We start from the raw sequence: 18,521 nt of genomic DNA, 5'->3' as shown, positions 1-18,521 counted from the left end.
GATACTCCAGCATTTTGTGTGTGATGCCTTGGATTTCCAGCATCTGCAGACTTCCTCATGATTGAGCTATAATTTGCTTTACTATCTCAAATCAAGATGTGATACCGGACAAGGGACCTGGTCACTTACCAGCAGTCCTCCATTGGAAAATGTGTGCACGTGCTGTTGACTAAAGGTAGTAAAGGGCCCAGCTATTCTGCTTCCTACCCCAACTCCAACCTTCCCTGATGGGACAGAGCGGCGATACACAATTGCCTGGGTTCACAAAGATCAGCAAGGGACAGCCAGCATTGCCAGAATTCAAGTGACGACTTTTGCAACTCTTGCCCGAACTGCTCAGCGAGACGAGTAAACATTCTCTTGCAGAGTTCGGCTTCACTCCCCCCTGTTCAGGGGGTTAAGGCCGGGTTCTTCAGCTCAGCTACACCGCCGCTGAGGTATCTACTGTTATGCCCGCAGCCCCCTCCTTTGTGAGAATCACAAGAGCACTAGTGGGGGTGGGGGGGGTGGTCAGTAGACCCAGGAAATGGGAGAGAGACGTGCCGGATGCCTCATTCCCCGGCGATGCAAAATAACGCGACATTGACCATTGTCTCCTGGAGACCACGTTTGTGGATTGGGGACTATGCTACGTGCAAGCCCTCGGGCAAAGTGGGCTGGTTGAGAGAGAGATTGCATCATCCCAACCTGATTGACATCTGAGACCCCGTGAGGAAGTATAAAAGAGGGTCTGGGGGAACAACCCCTTGAGACGCACCAGAAGAAACGCTAACGATCCCATAGTAGCGGGAAGCCATTTGAAGGAAGCCATGTGCGTTCGGTTCCCTCGTCTGGGAGCCGGTGGCAAGTACCACAGAAACTATGTTCTTGAACTAACAATGGATTCAACGGATTTGCTTCATAAAAGACCCGGGCGAGTTTCTTTTCTCACAAATCTCTCTCTCTCTTCAACAAGTGAAAACCCAGCATTCCCCAAAGGCTGAAGCCTACAGGAACTGAGTGACTTTTATATTTCCATCGGACAATATATTATCCCCTAGACAAACGATTGAGCTGTTTCTTATTGATGGTTATTATTATACCCTTTTGCTTTGAGATTGAGTAGTGACGATGTATATTATCTGAATGTTTGTATTAATCTTATTTTTGTGCCCCTTTATAAATAAAGACTTTTAAAAATAGTACCATCAGACTTCAACGGACCTCTCTATCTTTGCTGGTAAGTGACCCAGTTACGGGGTACGTAACACTACAAATCACAAATAATGGCCAAATGTCTGGTCTCTGGCCTCGGTCAGTGAGTTGGAGAAAGGTTAGATACTATTGCTGACACTGGTTATTCATTACCAAATTGTGGCTCGGACTTAGTTGTTTTTTTTTTGTAATCGGTAGGGATGGTTTTGAGGACGGAGAGGGGAATTAGGGTTTAGAGACAGCGGTGCGGGGAATGAGAAATCAGCTTAGGGTTCAGGTTCAGGGATGTGTAGAAGTTAGAGGTAAGGTTCAAACTCCAGCGTTCTGGCGGGGTTACAAAGGACATCGGGAGTCCAGGCCTCCGCTCCACACTCGACAGCCAGCAACATGGACAAAGGACGTCTGGAGTTTACACGTCTGCTCTGCGCTCAAAGACCAGTGACTTGGATGTGTGACAAAAGACATCCGTGGATGTTGGGCTATCCCCGGATCAGAAGTCCATGTGAACGGGTGGGGGGTGGGGCACAGGGGCCAGGTAGTCAGGAAAAAAGCAGGGTCCCACCATCGACTAGTCCAGGGATCAATGCCGAAGATTGAAGCCCAATAGCTGAAGCCTGGAGAGTGGAGTGGGAGGACTGTGTGTGCATGTGGGCATGGTATGTTGATCTTTGATTAGATGTGGAGAGTTCGGAGGAAATGATCGTAAAGGCTGGTGGGATGTAGATTTTGGTTGAGAGTCACAGACCAAGAAGAGGAGGTAACACGTAATCCTGTGGTCTGACCTGGATTCCACTCCTGGTGGAAGGAATTTTGATTTTGAAAGAATGCAGTGAAGGTTACAAACACTAAAGGCAGTACATGACGCTGTGTTTGGACGTGGTTTACAGGAACTGTTGGTCGAAGCTCTACATACCATAGCGCTGCCGGAAAATTGGCTTAGATGTTGATTAGCAAGGGTGTCAAAGGGTACAGGAGAATGGAGTTGACAGGGTTAATAAATCAACCATGATGGAATGGTGGAGCAGGCTCGATGGACCGAATGGCCCAATCCTGCTCTCATGTCCTATGGTTCTCTAGTCTTTGGAGAGGACTCAGGAGACAATCTCCAGACGTAGTAGGACATCACTATCGAGTTCCAGCCTTCACTACAACAATAAACTCTTCATCAGGAAGAGACTGAAGTCCATACTCACCAAAGAGAAGCCTGAAGACCCCCAGGGACGCTGGGTCAGTGGGTCGATTTAACAAACAAACGAATCGATGCCAACTTCGGAAATCTGACAACTCAAACCCAAAGATCCTCTTCATTCTGTTGTCTCCCTCCTGCGTTGCCGCCTCCTTCGCTTCCCTCCTTCTGGCACGTTGAGGTTCATCTGCAGCGGTGAGTCATAAACCAGCTTTTACCCTCAACGTTAATCAAGTGAGAACTGAATTGTAAAAACAGCGAAAACTTTACAATGTGGGCCACTATGTCCACGATAGTGGAAAGAAGTGTCACCGAACCTAATCTCACCATCTTGGAGTGAACGGAGGGCAGTATAGCACAGGAACAGGCCCTCTGCACAAAGCCATGCTGGCTCTCCCTAATAAGGCCATGGGTTTCCATATGCTCCTATATCCTTCCCTAAGAATTCTCTCCAGCGATTTTCCTGCAACTGACACGAGACTCACCAGTCTATAGTTCACAGGATTTTCCCTTCTTAAATAAAGGTACAACATTAGCCACTTGCCTGTCCTCCGAGACATTGCCTGTGCCTACAGAAGATGCAAATATGCTGGTCAAGGCCCCAGCAATTTCGTCTCTTGCCTCCTTCAACAATCTGGGGCAAATCCCATTGGGCCCTGGGGACTTATCCACCTTAATACTCACGAGGAGGCCCAACACTTCTTCCTCCTTGACCTCTAAATGTCCTAACATATTGATAGACTCAGCACTGATCTCCTCATCCTCCAAATCCTTTTCCTGAGTATAAGACCATAAGATATAGGAGCAGAAGTAGGCCATTCGGCCCATCGTGTCTGCTTCGACATTCAATCATGGGCTGATCTACTTCATCCAGTAATCCCCACTCCCCTGCTTTCACCCCATACTCTTTGATGCCCTGGCTATCAAGAACCTATCTCTGCCTTAAATGCACCCAATGACTTGGCCTCCACAGCCACTTGTGGCAACAAATTCCACAGATTTACCACCCTTTGTCTAAAGTAATTTCTCCGCATCTCAGTTCTAAAAGGACGTCCTGAAGTTGTGCCCTCTTGTCCTAGAATCCCCTACCATGGGAAATAACTTTGCTATCTAATCTGTTCAGGCCTTTTAACATTTGGAATGTTTCTATGAGATCCCCCCCTCATTCTCCTGAACTCCAGGGAATACAGCCCAAGAGTTACGGCATTCTTCATACAGTAACCCTCTCATTCCTGGAATCATTCTTGTGAATCTTCTCTGAACCCTCTCCAATGTCAGTATATCCTTTCTTAAATAAGCAGCCCAAAACTGCACACAATACTCCAAATGTGGTCTCACCAGTGCCTTATAGAGCCTCAACATCACAAGCCTGCTCTTATATTCGATACCTCTAGAAACGAATGCCAACATTGCATTCACCTTCACAACCGACTCAACCTGCAGGTTGACCTTTAGGGTATTTTGCACAAGGATTCTCAAGTCCCTTTGCATCTCTGCATTTTGAATTCTCTCCCCATCTAAATAATAGTCTGCCTGTTTATTTCTTCCATCACAGTGCATGACTATACACTTTCCAACATTGTATTTCATTTGCCACTTCTTTGCCCATTCCCCTAAACTATCTAGGTCTCCCTGCAGGCTCTCTGTTTCCTCAACACTATCCACTCCTCCACCTATCTTTGTATCATTGACAAACTTAGGCACACATTCACAAGTCCAAATCATTGACATACATCGTAAAAAGCAGCGGTCCCAACACCGACCTCTGTGGAATTCCACTGGTAACCGACAGCCAGCCAGAATAGGACCCCTTTATTCCCACTCTGTTCTCTGCCAATCAGCCAAAGCTGCACCCATGCTAGTAACTTCCCTGTAATTCCACGGGCTCCTATCTTGTTAAACAGCCTCATATGCAGAATATTTACAAGACTGCTATACCTTGTATGGGTGGTGGATGGTGCACAAGATACAGTTATTTTATTCTTATTAGAGATACAGCACGGAATAGGCCTTTCCAACCCCAGCAGCTCCCAATATACCCCTAGCCTAATCACTGGGCAATCTACAATGACCAATTAACCTACCCGGTACATCTTTGGACTGTGGGAGGTAACCGGAGCACCCAGAGGAAGCTCACGCGGTCACAGGGAGAACGCAAAAACTCCTTACAGACAGCAGTGGCAACTGGACTACAGACAGCAGGCAGACAATCTCTGAAGAGTATTGATATTCACTGGAGACACCCGTCTTGTAAAGACACTGCCCAAAAGGAGGCAATGACAATCCACTTCTTGTTGCCACAAGACAGTAATGGCTCACAACATAGAGCACGGCACATGACGGTGAAGATACCCTATAACATCTAAATCCAAAGTGTCGGAGCAGTGGTCCAATAATCTGGGAAACCTGCCCATCTTGTACTGAGGTCTGATGCAAGCTGGATGATTGGAATTTTACTGGGGAACAAATATACCTTTGCATTAATCATTACCCTTTGCTAACTGCCAGTGCATCTGTTTCCAATTTGACCCTTTACTTGGGTCTTGCGGTCTTTTGTCCTGTGCACGGGAACTGTGAGATACACGTACAACGAAAAACCCGCTGGGGGAGCATCACAAGCACGTAGATACCAACAGATGATAAATTATACATCAAATTATACCATCCTGCTAAAAAAAACAGTGCAAAAGCACAACCATAGTGCAAAGAAAAATAAAGGACCTTCAAAGACAATTTTAACCAGCACACCATGTGGGACCATAGCAAACTCCTTACCAAAACACATGTAGACCACATGTAGACACCACCCTCATTACAGACACAACAGATTCTGCAGAGCCTGAAACATCAACTGCTTATTCCCCTCCACAGATGCTGCCTTACCCGCTGAGTACCTCTAGCATGCTGTGTGCCATACTCATCGGCCCACTAAAAAAAAACCAAGTTAGAACGAATTGCAGCTTTCTAGTGGAGAGAAAAAGTCCTCCGGAATGAAAAGGAATGTGCCAGAATTTTCGGACAAAGCTTCATCGAGCGTTCTATTGGAGACACGAGAGACTGAGGGTACTGGAATATGGGGCAACTAGCAAGAGCTTGAATGGTCTCAGCAGGTCAGGCAACAGTCAAGGAGGGAAATGGACAGTCGAAATTTCTGTGTAGGACCCTTTGTCTGGACTGGAAGCGTGGAGGGAAGTTGTCCCGGATAGAGGTGGGGGTGGGGAAGAGAGGAAGGGAGACATCCTGGATGAAGGGAAGTGGGGGAGATGGGGGAGACATCCCAGACGGATGGAGTTGGGGGAGGGGGAGGGAGGCAGACGTCCCAGACGGAGGGAGTTGGGGGAGGGGGAGGGAGGCAGACGTCCCAGTCGGAGGGAGCTGGGGGAGGGGGAGGGAGGGAGACGTCCCAGACGGAGGGAGCTGGGGGAGGGGGAGGGAGGGAGACGTCCCAGACGGAGGGAGCTGGGGGAGGGGGAGGGAGGGAGACGTCCCAGACGGAGGGAGCTGGGGGAGGGGGAGGGAGGGAGACGTCCCAGACGGAGGGAGCTGGGGGAGGGGGAGGGAGGGAGACGTCCCAGACGGAGGGAGCTGGGGGAGGGGGAGGGAGGGAGACGTCCCAGACGGAGGGAGCTGGGGGAGGGGGAGGGAGGGAGACGTCCCAGACGGAGGGAGCTGGGGGAGGGGGAGGGAGGGAGACGTCCCAGACGGAGGGAGCTGGGGGAGGGGGAGGGAGGGAGACGTCCCAGACGGAGGGAGCTGGGGGAGGGGGAGGGAGGGAGACGTCCCAGACGGAGGGAGCTGGGGGAGGGGGAGGGAGGGAGACGTCCCAGACGGAGGGAGCTGGGGGAGGGGGAGGGAGGGAGACGTCCCAGACGGAGGGAGCTGGGGGAGGGGGAGGGAGGGAGACGTCCCAGACGGAGGGAGCTGGGGGAGGGGGAGGGAGGGAGACGTCCCAGACGGAGGGAGCTGGGGGAGGGGGAGGGAGGGAGACGTCCCAGACGGAGGGAGCTGGGGGAGGGGGAGGGAGGGAGACGTCCCAGACGGAGGGAGCTGGGGGAGGGGGAGGGAGGGAGACGTCCCAGACGGAGGGAGCTGGGGGAGGGGGAGGGAGGGAGACGTCCCAGACGGAGGGAGCTGGGGGAGGGGGAGGGAGGGAGACGTCCCAGACGGAGGGAGCTGGGGGAGGGGGAGGGAGGGAGACGTCCCAGACGGAGGGAGCTGGGGGAGGGGGAGGGAGGGAGACGTCCCAGACGGAGGGAGCTGGGGGAGGGGGAGGGAGGGAGACGTCCCAGACGGAGGGAGCTGGGGGAGGGGGAGGGAGGGAGACGTCCCAGACGGAGGGAGCTGGGGGAGGGGGAGGGAGGGAGACGTCCCAGGGAGGGAGCTGGGGGAGGGGGAGGGAGGGAGACGTCCCAGACGGAGGGAGCTGGGGGAGGGAGACGTCCTGGACCGAGGGAAGTCAGGCACGGAGAGGTCCCAGACAGACCGCGTTGAGTGAGGAAGACTCCCAGAGAGGGGTAGAGATGGGGAGGTGGAGGGGGCAGAGCGGGAGGGAGAGATGAAGTGAGGGAAACATTTCGTACAGTGGGAGGTGGGGGAGGGAGCGAGACGTCCCGGACAGAGGGAGGTGGGGAGATGTCCTAAATGAAGAACGTAGTGTGAATACTGGAGGGGGAGTTCTCATTTTCAACTGTAGACGGGAGGGGATGAAAGAAGAGATACAAAACTCACATGGCAATAATTTCCGGGCCGGGGGCGTTGTATGTAAACAGAAAACCGAGTCATTGGGAATGAGACCCAGCAATGAAATTGTAACGCTAATTGCTAATAACTTTCTGGCGATGCTCTCGGGTCGGAGGATTTACGGACGCGGACGCGGACTCTCCTTGTCCATCCCGGACTAGACGAAAGCGCGTCCCGGCCTCCCTCCGGCACTCACCGAGGACAGGTGTCGAGGCGTCCCCATCTCTCCGCCGCATCTCCGGCTCGGCTCGACTCGGCCCGCTACCGCCTCCCGCTCACGCACTCAACACCAGGGCAATGAGCGTGGGATCCCCGCCGCTGCCGTCAAACGCACAGCGTTTGGGCTCAGTTGAGATTGGTCGCCCTCGCTGGGGGCAGGAGATCTGGCGCTGGGAAAGCAACATTACAGCCCAGCCTACAAGGCGGTGCTTAGTGCTGGATCCAATGCCCGGCGCTGTTTCATTCCAGGAGTAAAACAAGGCGGCATTTATACGCAGTGCCGCCTCATTAGGCACAGGAGTGGGGCCCCGTGTGGATTTCCGCTGCTGCTGCAGCCCATCCACGTCAACTTTCGATGTGTTGTGCGTTCGGAGAAGATCTTCTGCACTCCACTGCTGTAACATGTGCTTATTTGAGTTACTGTCAGCTTGAACCAGTCTGGCCATTCTCCTCTGACCTCTCATTAACAAGGTGTTTTCACCCACAGAACTGCTGCTCGCTGGAATTTTTTCTCTCTCTGTTTTTCACACCATTCCCTGTAAACGCCAGAGTCCGTGAAAATCCCTGGAGATCGGCAGTTCCCGAGATTTTCAAACCACCCCGTCTGGCACCAACAATCATTCCACAGGCAAAGTCACTTCGTTCACATTTCTTTCCCCCACCCCCACCCCCATTCTGATGATCGGTCTGAACAACAACTTTTGACCACGTCTGCATGCTTTTTTGAATTGAGTTGCTGCCACAAGATTGACTGATTAGATATTTGCACTAACGAGCAGGGTTACTTAATACAATGGTCACTGTGTGTTCTTCCAGGGCTAATGCAAGACTTTGTTTACCATTGTGACATCTCTAGATTCACTTTCAAGGTTCTTCAACTCATACTCTCAGTTTCTTTTGAAGTAACTGTTTGCTTTCATTGGTCACATTGGTCAGTCTTTCTGTGTAGTTTTTCATTAATTCAATTGCATTTGTAGGTGGTGGGTTGGAGATATGTCTCCACCAAAGGAGGTGTAAGGTGCTCCTTCACTCCACTAGTCTGCAGGTCACCCTCGGGCAAGGTGTAGCACCTGCTTAGCACCCTCCACCACCCCATTCAGTCACGTGAAGCCATGCAAGCAGGTGCTGGGTGGCTGTATGAGCAACTGGTGCAGATCACAAACCGGTTATGCGACAAACAAGAGAAAATCTCCAGACGCTGGAAATCCAAGCGACACACACAAAACGCTGGAGGAACTCAGCGGGCTGGGCAGCATCTATGGAAAAAAATACTGTCGATGTTTTGGGCCGAACCCCTTTGGCAGAACTGGAGAAAAAAAGCTGGGGGGGTAGATTTAAAAGGTGGGGGGAGAGGGGAGAGAGAAATGCCAGGTGATAGGTGAAACCTGGAGAGGGAGAGAGGAAGTAAATGACTGGGAAGTTGATAGGTGAAAGAGACAGGCCATAGAAGAAAGAAAGGGGGGGGGGGTGAAAAGCACCAGAGGGAGGTGATGGGTGGGCAAGGAGATAAAGTGAGAGAGGGAAAAGGGGATGAGAAATGGAGAAGGGGGTTTGGAGGTTGGTTGTGTGACCACTGATGCCAGGCAGACAATCTCTGAAGAGTATTGATAATGGCTGGGACCACCCATCTTGTAAAGACACTGCCCAGAAGAAGCCAATGGCAAACTACTTCTGTAGAACAATTTGCCAAGAACAATCGTGGTCAAGACCATGATCGCCCAGGTCATATGACACGCCACACAATGATGATGTCATATGACATGGCGCATCATGAATGAATGAGTCACTGAGAATGCCTGCAATATAATGAATCGCAGGGTAGTATATGGGAGGGCCAAGTACATACTCTGATAATAAATTTACTTTGGACTTGTTTCATTACAGGACTAGTGCATGGTGTTGCTTAGTGCTAAATTTAATCCAAGATGTTGTTTAGTACCATGGCTTCCAGAAGCTTTGTTGAGTTATAGTTCATTTTGGTGTTGCCTGTTTACAGCCGCCAGGAGAGGTGTTGTTGCTGGTATGCTCCACCGGGGGCAGAGTGGTGCAGCCTCCAGGATGGAGTCAGTGCTGCCCCCAGTGTTCATTTGGCAGAAGACATGCTCTATTATGGGCGACTGCAGGTTTCTGCAATGATGGCTTGGTTCTGAACTTTGTTCTGTGTACTGTACCTTTATGTGTTTGCTATCTTTTATGCATTGTGCATGATTGTTGGTACTGTGTCATGCTCCATTGCCTCGTTTGGCTGTATTCATGGGTATTCATGTACGACTGAATGACAATTAAACTTGAATCACAAACAAGTAGCTGTTGGAATTCAGTGGGCTAGACAGCATCTCTGGAGGCAAATGAACAGTCAATGGTTTGGGTCCAGACCCCACCATAGATGCTGCTTCATCCATAGAGTACTCCAAATTCCAGTTTCATCAGTCTCTTGTGTCTCCCTAGTGCAGGGCATTGTTTAGTCATAGAGTCGTCAAACACTACAGCACAGAAACAGGCCCTTCAGCCCATCTAGCCTATCCTGAACCATTAATCTGCCTAGTCTCATTGATCTGCTCGTAAACCATACCGCTGTCATCCATGTACCCATCCAAGCTTCTCTTAAACGTTGAAATTGACCCCACATCCACCACTCATTTTGTTCCACACTCTCACCACCTTCTAAGTAAAGAAGTTCCCCTTTCTGTTTCCCTTAAGCACTTCAGCTTTCATCCTTAACCCATGACCTCTAGTTCTAGTCTCACCCAACAACAGTGGAAAAAGCCTGTTTGTATTTACCCCATCTATATCTCTCATAATTTTGTATACCTCTTTCGTATTTCCCTTTAATCTTCTGCATTCTAGGGGAAAAAGTCCTAAACCACTCAAACTTTCCCTATAACTCAGGTCCTCAAGTCCCAGCAACATCCTTGCAAGTTTTCTCTGTACTCTTTCAAATGTATTCATATCTTTCCTGTAGGTAGGTGACCAAAACTACACACAATACTCCAAATTAGGTAGGCCTCATCAACATCTTATACAACTTCAACAAAATATCAAAATATCCTGTAGTCCAAACATTGACTTATGAAGGCCAGTGTGACAAAGGCTTTCTTTACAACCCTCTCTACCTGTGACACCACTTACAAGGAATTATGGATCTATATTCCCAGCTCCCTCTGATCTGCACACCTCAGTGCCCTACCACTCACTGTGTAAGACCTAGATTTGTTGGTCTACCAAAGTGCAACACTTCATACTTGTCTGCATTAAATTCCAAATGCAATTTTTCAGCCCATACCAACCCTAGATGTGTGTGCTTATGAATAGTGTTGTTCTCACCACTGACTCATGTGGCTCTTTACTTGTTATTTCATGACCTCACTTTAAGGGCCCTTTATCTCATTATTTCATGGTCTCATTATCTATTGCTGTTTATTTATATTTGCATTTGCACAGTTCGTTGGCTTCTGCACTCTGGTTCATCTTTCACTGATCCTGTTATAGTTACAATTCTGTAGATTTGCTGAGTATCCCTGCAGGAAATGAATCTTGGGGTTGTATATGGAGACAGATATGAACTTTGAACTTTGACATTTGAAGTGTTGCCACACGTTCCGGTGCTGACATAGCATGTTCTCAATGCTCAGCAGAACAACACCGAACATGACAAGTGACAAAACACCAACAGCAAAAGCAAGCCCTGTTTCTCCCCCCACCCCACCCACCCACCCACACACACACGTACACAGTCCTCCAGCTCCATGACAACCATCTTTGGCCTCCAGTGGACTTGTGGATTCACAGACATGGGGTCTTTGATTCCCTAATAGTCTTGCAGAGATTCAGTTCGACCTGCATTATGTCCCCAGATCAGGGTAATTACTGACAAACTCCACCCTCCACCTCCCAGTCCCAACCCAGCAATGACAGAGTCCCACAGAGGCAACCTCTGATCTTGCCCAGGGTTAGAAACAAAGAAACATAGAAAACCTACAGCACAATACAGGCCCTTTGGCCCACAATGCTATGGATTTCAGCAAGGCATTTGATAAGGTACCTCATGCAAGGCTTATTGAGAAAGTAAGGAGGCATGGGATCCAAGGGGACATTGCTTTTGAATCCAGAACTGGCTTGCTCACAGAAGGCAAAAAATGATTGTAGGTGGGTCATATTCTGCATGGAGGTCGGTGACCAGCGGAGTGCCTCAGGGATCTATTCTGGGACCCTTACTCTTTGTGATTTTTATAAATGACCTGGATGAGGAAGTGGAGGGGTGGGTTAGTAAATTTGCTGGTGACACAAAGGTTGGGGGTGTTTTGGATAGTGTGGAGGGTCTCTCAGAGGTTACAGCAGGACATCGATAAAATGCAAAACTGGGCTGAGAAGTGGCAGATGGAGTTCAACCCAGATAAGTGTGAGGTGGTTCATTTTGGTCCGTCAAATATGCAAGTGGCAGAATATAATATTAATGGTATGACTCTTAGCAGTGTGGAGGATCAGAAAGATCTTCGGGTCCTAGTCCATAGGACACTCAAAGCTGCTGTGCAAGTTGACTCTGTGGTTAAGAAGGCATACGGTGCATTGGCCTTCATCAATCGTGGGATTGAGTTTAAGAGCCAAGAGGTAATGTTACACTGAGTCATGTGGCTGTTAATAGAGGTCCCCAGGAAAATAAAGTCCTTATGTATTTAACCTTTCCTTATAACTCAGGCAGGCCCTCAAGTCCTGGTAACCTGTAGATAGGTGACCCAAACTGCATATAATACTCCAAATTTGGCCTCACCAATATCTAGTACAACTTCTCAACTGCTGTACTCAATACGATGAACCCTGAGCAGTTTCTTCAAGAGTGGGTAATACCTGATCTTACTTACGCATGTGCTGAATTTAATTGGCAAATACCACTAGCATTTTCTCTTTGAACTTCTTACCCATGAAGGGTTTGAGAGGCTGTTATGCAGGACTCAGTAACCAATAGCAACTGGAGCTTAGTGCGTGTCTTTCCACCATTGAAAGCTCACTAGGCTTTCAGTGAAGTTTAGGTTAACCTGACCATATGCATCTTTCACAAACCCAGGCTGTTGCAATCCTTCCTTCTGCAGCCAAAGACATTTCTGAAATGTGGCCACAATGTAATGAAGGAAACAGCAGATATGTTCAAATTCAAGTTTATTACCACTGACCTATTACTGAGCAAAATAGTGAGGTAATGTTCATGGATTCTTGGACCAGTTAGAAAGCTGATGGTGACTATTTCATAACATTTGGAAAAGATAAAGACAAAATAAACACCTGTGGAATTGGGACAATAGATGTTAAGTGACTATGCACCTATATACTTATCTCACACAAAATGCTGGTGGAACACAGCAGGCCAGGCAGCATCTATAGGGAGAAGCGCTGTCGACGAAGGGTCTCAGCCCGAAACATCGACAGCGCTTCTCCCTATAGAGGCTGCCCAGCCTGCTGTGTTCCACCAGCATTTTGTGTGTGTTGTTTGAATTTCCAGCATCTGCAGGTTTCCTCGTGTTTGCTCTATATATTTATCTGTTGATTTTGACCTACAACCAAAGAATACTACTTGGAAACTAAATTCAAGTCTACTCAATGATCCTTACTTTAAGGAACAAATTTTAAAAAGAAATTGGCATTTACTTAGAATTAATTGATAATGGAGATGTTTTACCTCCCATTCTATGGGACACCCTGAAGGCTGTTTTAAGAGGGAAAATTATAGCGATATCTTCATATAAAAAAAAAGGAATAAAACATTAGAGGAATTACAAAATAGGCTGAAGGAACTAGAAAAAAACACAAATTGAATTTGGCATAGGATACATTAGAGGAAATTTTTAAAATTAGGAATGAAATTAATAGTTTGGCTACGCAAGAAATCAGGAAAAATTTAATGTTTCTGAAACAGAGACATTATGAAAGTGGATCAAAATCTATGAAAGTACTGGCATGGAAATGGAAAAAAAAGATAGCAGGAAATACAATTCATAGAATTAGGGATCCAAGAACTAAAATGATAAAAAAAATAAGCTAAGTGAAATTCACGAAGCTTTTGAAGTATTGTACAAAACTCTATATTCCAAAGTTCTAGGGGGAAGCACAACCCAAATTGAAACCTTCCTGAATTCACTAGAGTTACCCACTTTAAGCGAAGAACAAAATAGAACAATGACTAACAACAACACACAAAAAATGCTGGTAGAACACAGCAGGCCAAGCAGCATCTATAGGGAGAAGCGCTGTCGACGTTTCGGGCCAAGACCCTTCGTCAGGACTGACATAGAACAATGACTGCTGACATAACTGAAGTTGAACTAAAAGCTGCAATTAGTAGGCTTAAATTAAGCAAGTCAGCAGGATCAGATGGGTATACGGCAGAGTGGTACAAAGAATTTAAAAATGAGTTAACTTCTGTCTTACTCCCCACGCTGAACTGGGCTCTAAAAAAGGCACAAATGCCACCCAGTTGGAAGGAAACAATAATCTCAGCTATACAGAAAGAAGGCAAGGATATAATGGAATGTGGATCATTTGGACCAATATCCATTCTTAATGTAGATTATAGATTATTTACCTCCATCATGGCCAAACGATTAGAGGAGTTTCTACCCATACTGATACATAACGATCAGACAGGTTTTATACGATAATGCCAGACACAAGACAATATACGAAGGACACTTCACATTATGGATCATATACAAAAAAATAAAATCGAAGCAATAGTAATAAGCGTGGATACTGAAAAAGCATTTGATTCGGTTAATTGGAATTTTCTTTACAGAGTTTTACATAGATTTGGTTTCCATGACACAATTATTAAAACTATACAGGCACTATATGACAACCCTACTGCTAGGATTAAAATCAATGGATATTTATCAAATAGTCATACCCTAGAAAGGGGCACGAGACAGGGTTGTGCATGGTCACCACTACTTCTCACATTTTATCTGGAACCATTATCTCAATATATCAGACAAAATGAAGATATCAGGGGAATTACTATTAAAGGGACAGCGCATAAATTGGTTTGTTACGCAGATGACATTTTGATCTATTTAGGGCAACCAACATACTCTTTACCTAATTTGATGCAATCCTTTGAACAATATGGTCAATTATCAGGATACAAGATCAACATAGATAAAACCCAATTACTTTCATATTACTATAGCCCACCAAGAGAAATTGAAAGTAGATATCCCTGGCATTGGCAAGCAGAGTTTTTCAAATCTTTGGGCATCATTATGACAAAACATTTGGCAAAATTATCAGAGTGCAATTATCAGCCTATATATAAAAAAATTAAGAAAGATACAACAAGATAAAACCTAATTCCTTTTGTTCAGTCTCAGTTCAAGGATTGAATCTATTAAAATGAATACATCGCCCAGACTATTATATCTTTTTCAGACCCTACCAATAGAGATTAATCAAAATCAATCCAATGAATGAAACAAAATGTTATCAAGATATATTTGGCAAGGTAAAGACCTAGAGTTCGTCTCAAAATTTTTCAATTAGCAAAGGAAAAGGGGGGATGGGGCCTACCTTCTCTTAGAGATTATTATTTTGCAGCACAGTTGAGAGCTGTGATACGTTGGTGCAAACCATCATATGACACTCAATGGAAAAAGATTCAGGAGGGGATACTTCCCAACCCCATACAGACAATTTAGGCTGACAAATGTACATAAATACTATTGATAACCCATGGATGAAATAGACTATTAAAATATGGAAAACTATTATAAAATAATATAAACTAGAGGGAGATATTGCAATTCTTAAATGGTGTGCATATGACTCGGATTTTACACTGAATAAGCTGGATGCTAGATTTAAGGACTCACCAGCTAAAGGAATAACAGTTCTTTGCAATATAACGAAAGAGGGAACACTGTTCAGTCTTGAAATGCTAAACAGAAACACATTAGAAAAACAAGACTTTTATTGGTATTTACTGATGCGACAATATGTTAATAGGACGGATAAAAATGTAACCAAGGCAAGAACCTGTTTGATAGAGCTATTTAGAAAAGCATATAATTCAGATAATGGTAGTAGAATCATTTCAAGCATGTATAAGGGTTTGTCCAATCTTAAAGCATATTCAACTTTGTACATTAAAACAAAATGGGAGAAGGAAGGAGGGATAATTATATCTGAGGAAGAATGGACAATAATATGGAGGTATCAATGGAACTGTACTAGTTCACAGAAATGGAGGGAGTTCGGATGAAAAATCTTGATAAGATATTTTATTACACCCTCTCAGAAATTCCATTATGATAGTAACCTCACTGTTTGCTGGAGGAATTGTCGAAATCAAAATGTAAACCATTATGATATTTTCTGGGAATGCCCCATTATCAAAGGCTGTTGGAGGGGGATACACAATGCCCTACAGGACATCTTTAAATGTGAAATACCCTTAGAAAGTAAGACCATATATTTTGGGTATATACCTCAAAAATGGTTGAAAAGAGGTAAATATTTAATGAATATACAGCTGGTAGCTGGTAAAAAGACTCTTACTAGGAAATGGTTATCGCAGAAGAGCCCAATCTTAAATACATGGATGGAAATTACAATGGACATTTACAAAATGGAGAAGATAACAGCATCTGTTAATCATAAGTTGGAACAATTTGATTCATACTGGGAAAAATGGTTTAACTACATAACACCTCATAAGCCTGATTTTATCCTCACAAATCAATGAATCTGTTGTAAAAAAGATCACTCCCAAGTACTTGTACATAGTTTTCTCCTTTCACTTGTTCTTTCTTTCCTCTGTTTTGTATAAGTGTATACCGCAGATAAATATTATGTGGAGATTTGTGGCATATATGTACAATACCTGAAATACATCTTATGGAAATGTTTGTTTGATGATGAATGTGAATAAAAAAATAAATTACAAAAAAAGAAATCTGATGGTGGCGGAGAAGAAGCTGTTCCGAAAACGTTGAGTAAGCAACCTCATGGTCCTGTACCTCCTCTCTGAACGCAGCAATGAGAAAAGGGCATCTCTCAGATTCTGTGGCTCCTTCATGACATTGCCTGTTGAAGATAGAGAAACACAAAAAACATAGAAAGCCTACAGCACAATACAAGCCCTTCGGCCCACAAAGCTGTGCCAAACATGTCCTTACCTTAGAAATTACCTGGGGTAACCCATAGCCCTCTATTTTTCTGAGCTCCATGTAGCTCCAGGAGTCTCTTAAAAGACCCCATCGTATCTGCCTCCACCACTGTCACCGGCAGCCCATTCCACGCACTCACCACTCTCTGCATAAAAAATTTACCCTTGACATCTCCTCTGTACCTTTTCCAAGCACCTTAAAACTGTGCCCTCTCGTGCTAGCAATTTCAGCCCTGGGGGAAAGCCTCTGACTATCCGCATGATCAATACCTCTCATCATCTTATACACCTCTATCAAGTCACCTCTCATCCTCCGTTGCTCCAAGGAGAAAAGGCCGAGTTCACTCAGCCTATTCTCATAGAGCATGCTCCCCAATCCAGGCAACATCCTTGTAAATCTCCTCTGCACCCTTTCTATGGTTTCCATATCCGTCCTATAGTGAGGAGACCAGAACTGAGCACAGTACTCCAAGTGGGGTCTAACCAGGGTCCTATATAGCTGTAACATTACCTCTTGGCTCCTAAACACAATCCCACGATTGATGAAGGCCAATGCACCGTATGCCTTCTTAACCACAGAGTGAACCTGCGCAGCTGCTTTGAGCATCCTATGGACTCGGACCCCAAGATCCCTCTGATCCTCCACACGGCCAAGAGTCTTACCACTAATACTATATTCTGCCATCATACTTGACCTACCAAAATGAACCACCTCACACTTATCTGGGTCGAACTCCATCTGCCACTTCTGAGCCCAGTTTTGCAACCTATCAATGTCCTGCTGTAACCTCTGACAGCCCTCCACACTTTCCATAACATCCCTGACCTTTGTGTCATCAGCAAATTTACTAACCCATCCCTCTACTTCCTCATCCAGATAGATCATTTATAAAAATCACTAAGAGAAGGGGTCCTAGAACAGATCCCTGAGGCACTCTACTGGTCACCGACCTCCAGGCAGAATATGACCCATCTACAACCTCTCTTTGCCTTCTGTGGGCAAGCCAGTTTTGGATCCACAAAGCAATGTCCCCTTGGATCCCATGTCTCCTTACTTTTTCAGTAAGCCTTGCATGGGGTACCTTGTCAAATGACTTGCCGAAATCCATGATTGATAAGTTCATGGCCTAAGGTAGAAGGAGGTGTTATTAGCTTCAAACTTTCTGCATTTTCACTCAAAGAGTTGAACTGCACGTGCATGTAACGAGAGCTGTATAACTCATCTCCTTCTACCTTAGGCCTTCTACAAAGAAGGGATCCATATGCTCCATGACCACTGGACTAAGCGTGTAAGTGTAGGAGGGGACTATGTTGAAAAATAAATGTGCTAGGTTTCCTATCTTAGGACACAAACTTATCAATCACCCCTCGTACTCTACATCTACTGTTCTACTTTCATCAATGTGTTTAGTCACATCAAAAAATTCAGTCAGGCTCGTAAGGCATGATCTGCCTTTCACAAAGTCGTGCTGACTATTCCTAATCATATTCTGCCTCTCCAAATGTTCATAAATTCTGCCTCTCAGGATCTTCTCCATCAGCTTACCAACCACTGAAGTAAGACAATAGACAATAGACAATAGGTGCAGAAGTAGATCATTCGGCACCTCGAGTCTGCACCACTGACTCACTGGCTCATAATTTCCTGGGCTATCTCTACTCCCTTTCTTGAATAACGGAACAACATCCACAACCCTCCAAGCCTCTGGAACCTCTCCCGTCCCCATTGCACCTGCTTTGCCCCCTGATCAGGGTCAGGTGAAGCCATGGGAGCAGCTGGTGCATAATCACAAGTTCTGGTTACGTGACCACTGACGCCAGGCAGACAGTCTCTGAAGAGTATTGATAATGACTGGGGTCACCCGTCTTGTAAAGACGCTGCCCAGAAGAAGGCAATGGCAGACTACTTCTGTAGAAAAAATTGCCAAGAACAATCGTGGTCATGGAAAGGCCATGATCGCACATGTCGTAACAAGGCACGTAATGACGACGATGATGATGAAATGCAAGTAAGTACATACCTGTGGGAAC

The 18,521-nt window shown here is 46.1% G+C and overlaps 1 protein-coding gene across 1 annotated transcript in view; it reads right to left on the bottom strand.

The window, feature by feature from the left end:
* The window catches only part of ggcx (gamma-glutamyl carboxylase), a 68,562-nt gene extending 61,059 nt beyond the window's left edge, over positions 1-7,503 (bottom strand). The window contains exons 1-2 of the mRNA XM_059964050.1: positions 7,317-7,503; positions 2,388-2,567 (exon numbers count right to left, since the gene is read on the bottom strand). Of these exons, the coding sequence (XP_059820033.1) occupies positions 2,388-2,567; positions 7,317-7,356 (220 nt within the window). The 5' untranslated portion in view covers positions 7,357-7,503. The remainder of the gene's footprint in view (positions 1-2,387; positions 2,568-7,316) is intronic.
* Positions 7,504-18,521: the final 11,018 nt, after the last annotated feature.

The sequence above is a fragment of the Hypanus sabinus genome, chromosome 1 (assembly GCF_030144855.1).
Source record: "Hypanus sabinus isolate sHypSab1 chromosome 1, sHypSab1.hap1, whole genome shotgun sequence".
NCBI classification, from domain to species: domain Eukaryota; kingdom Metazoa; phylum Chordata; class Chondrichthyes; order Myliobatiformes; family Dasyatidae; genus Hypanus; species Hypanus sabinus.
This window is presented reverse-complemented; position numbering and strand designations above follow the sequence as displayed.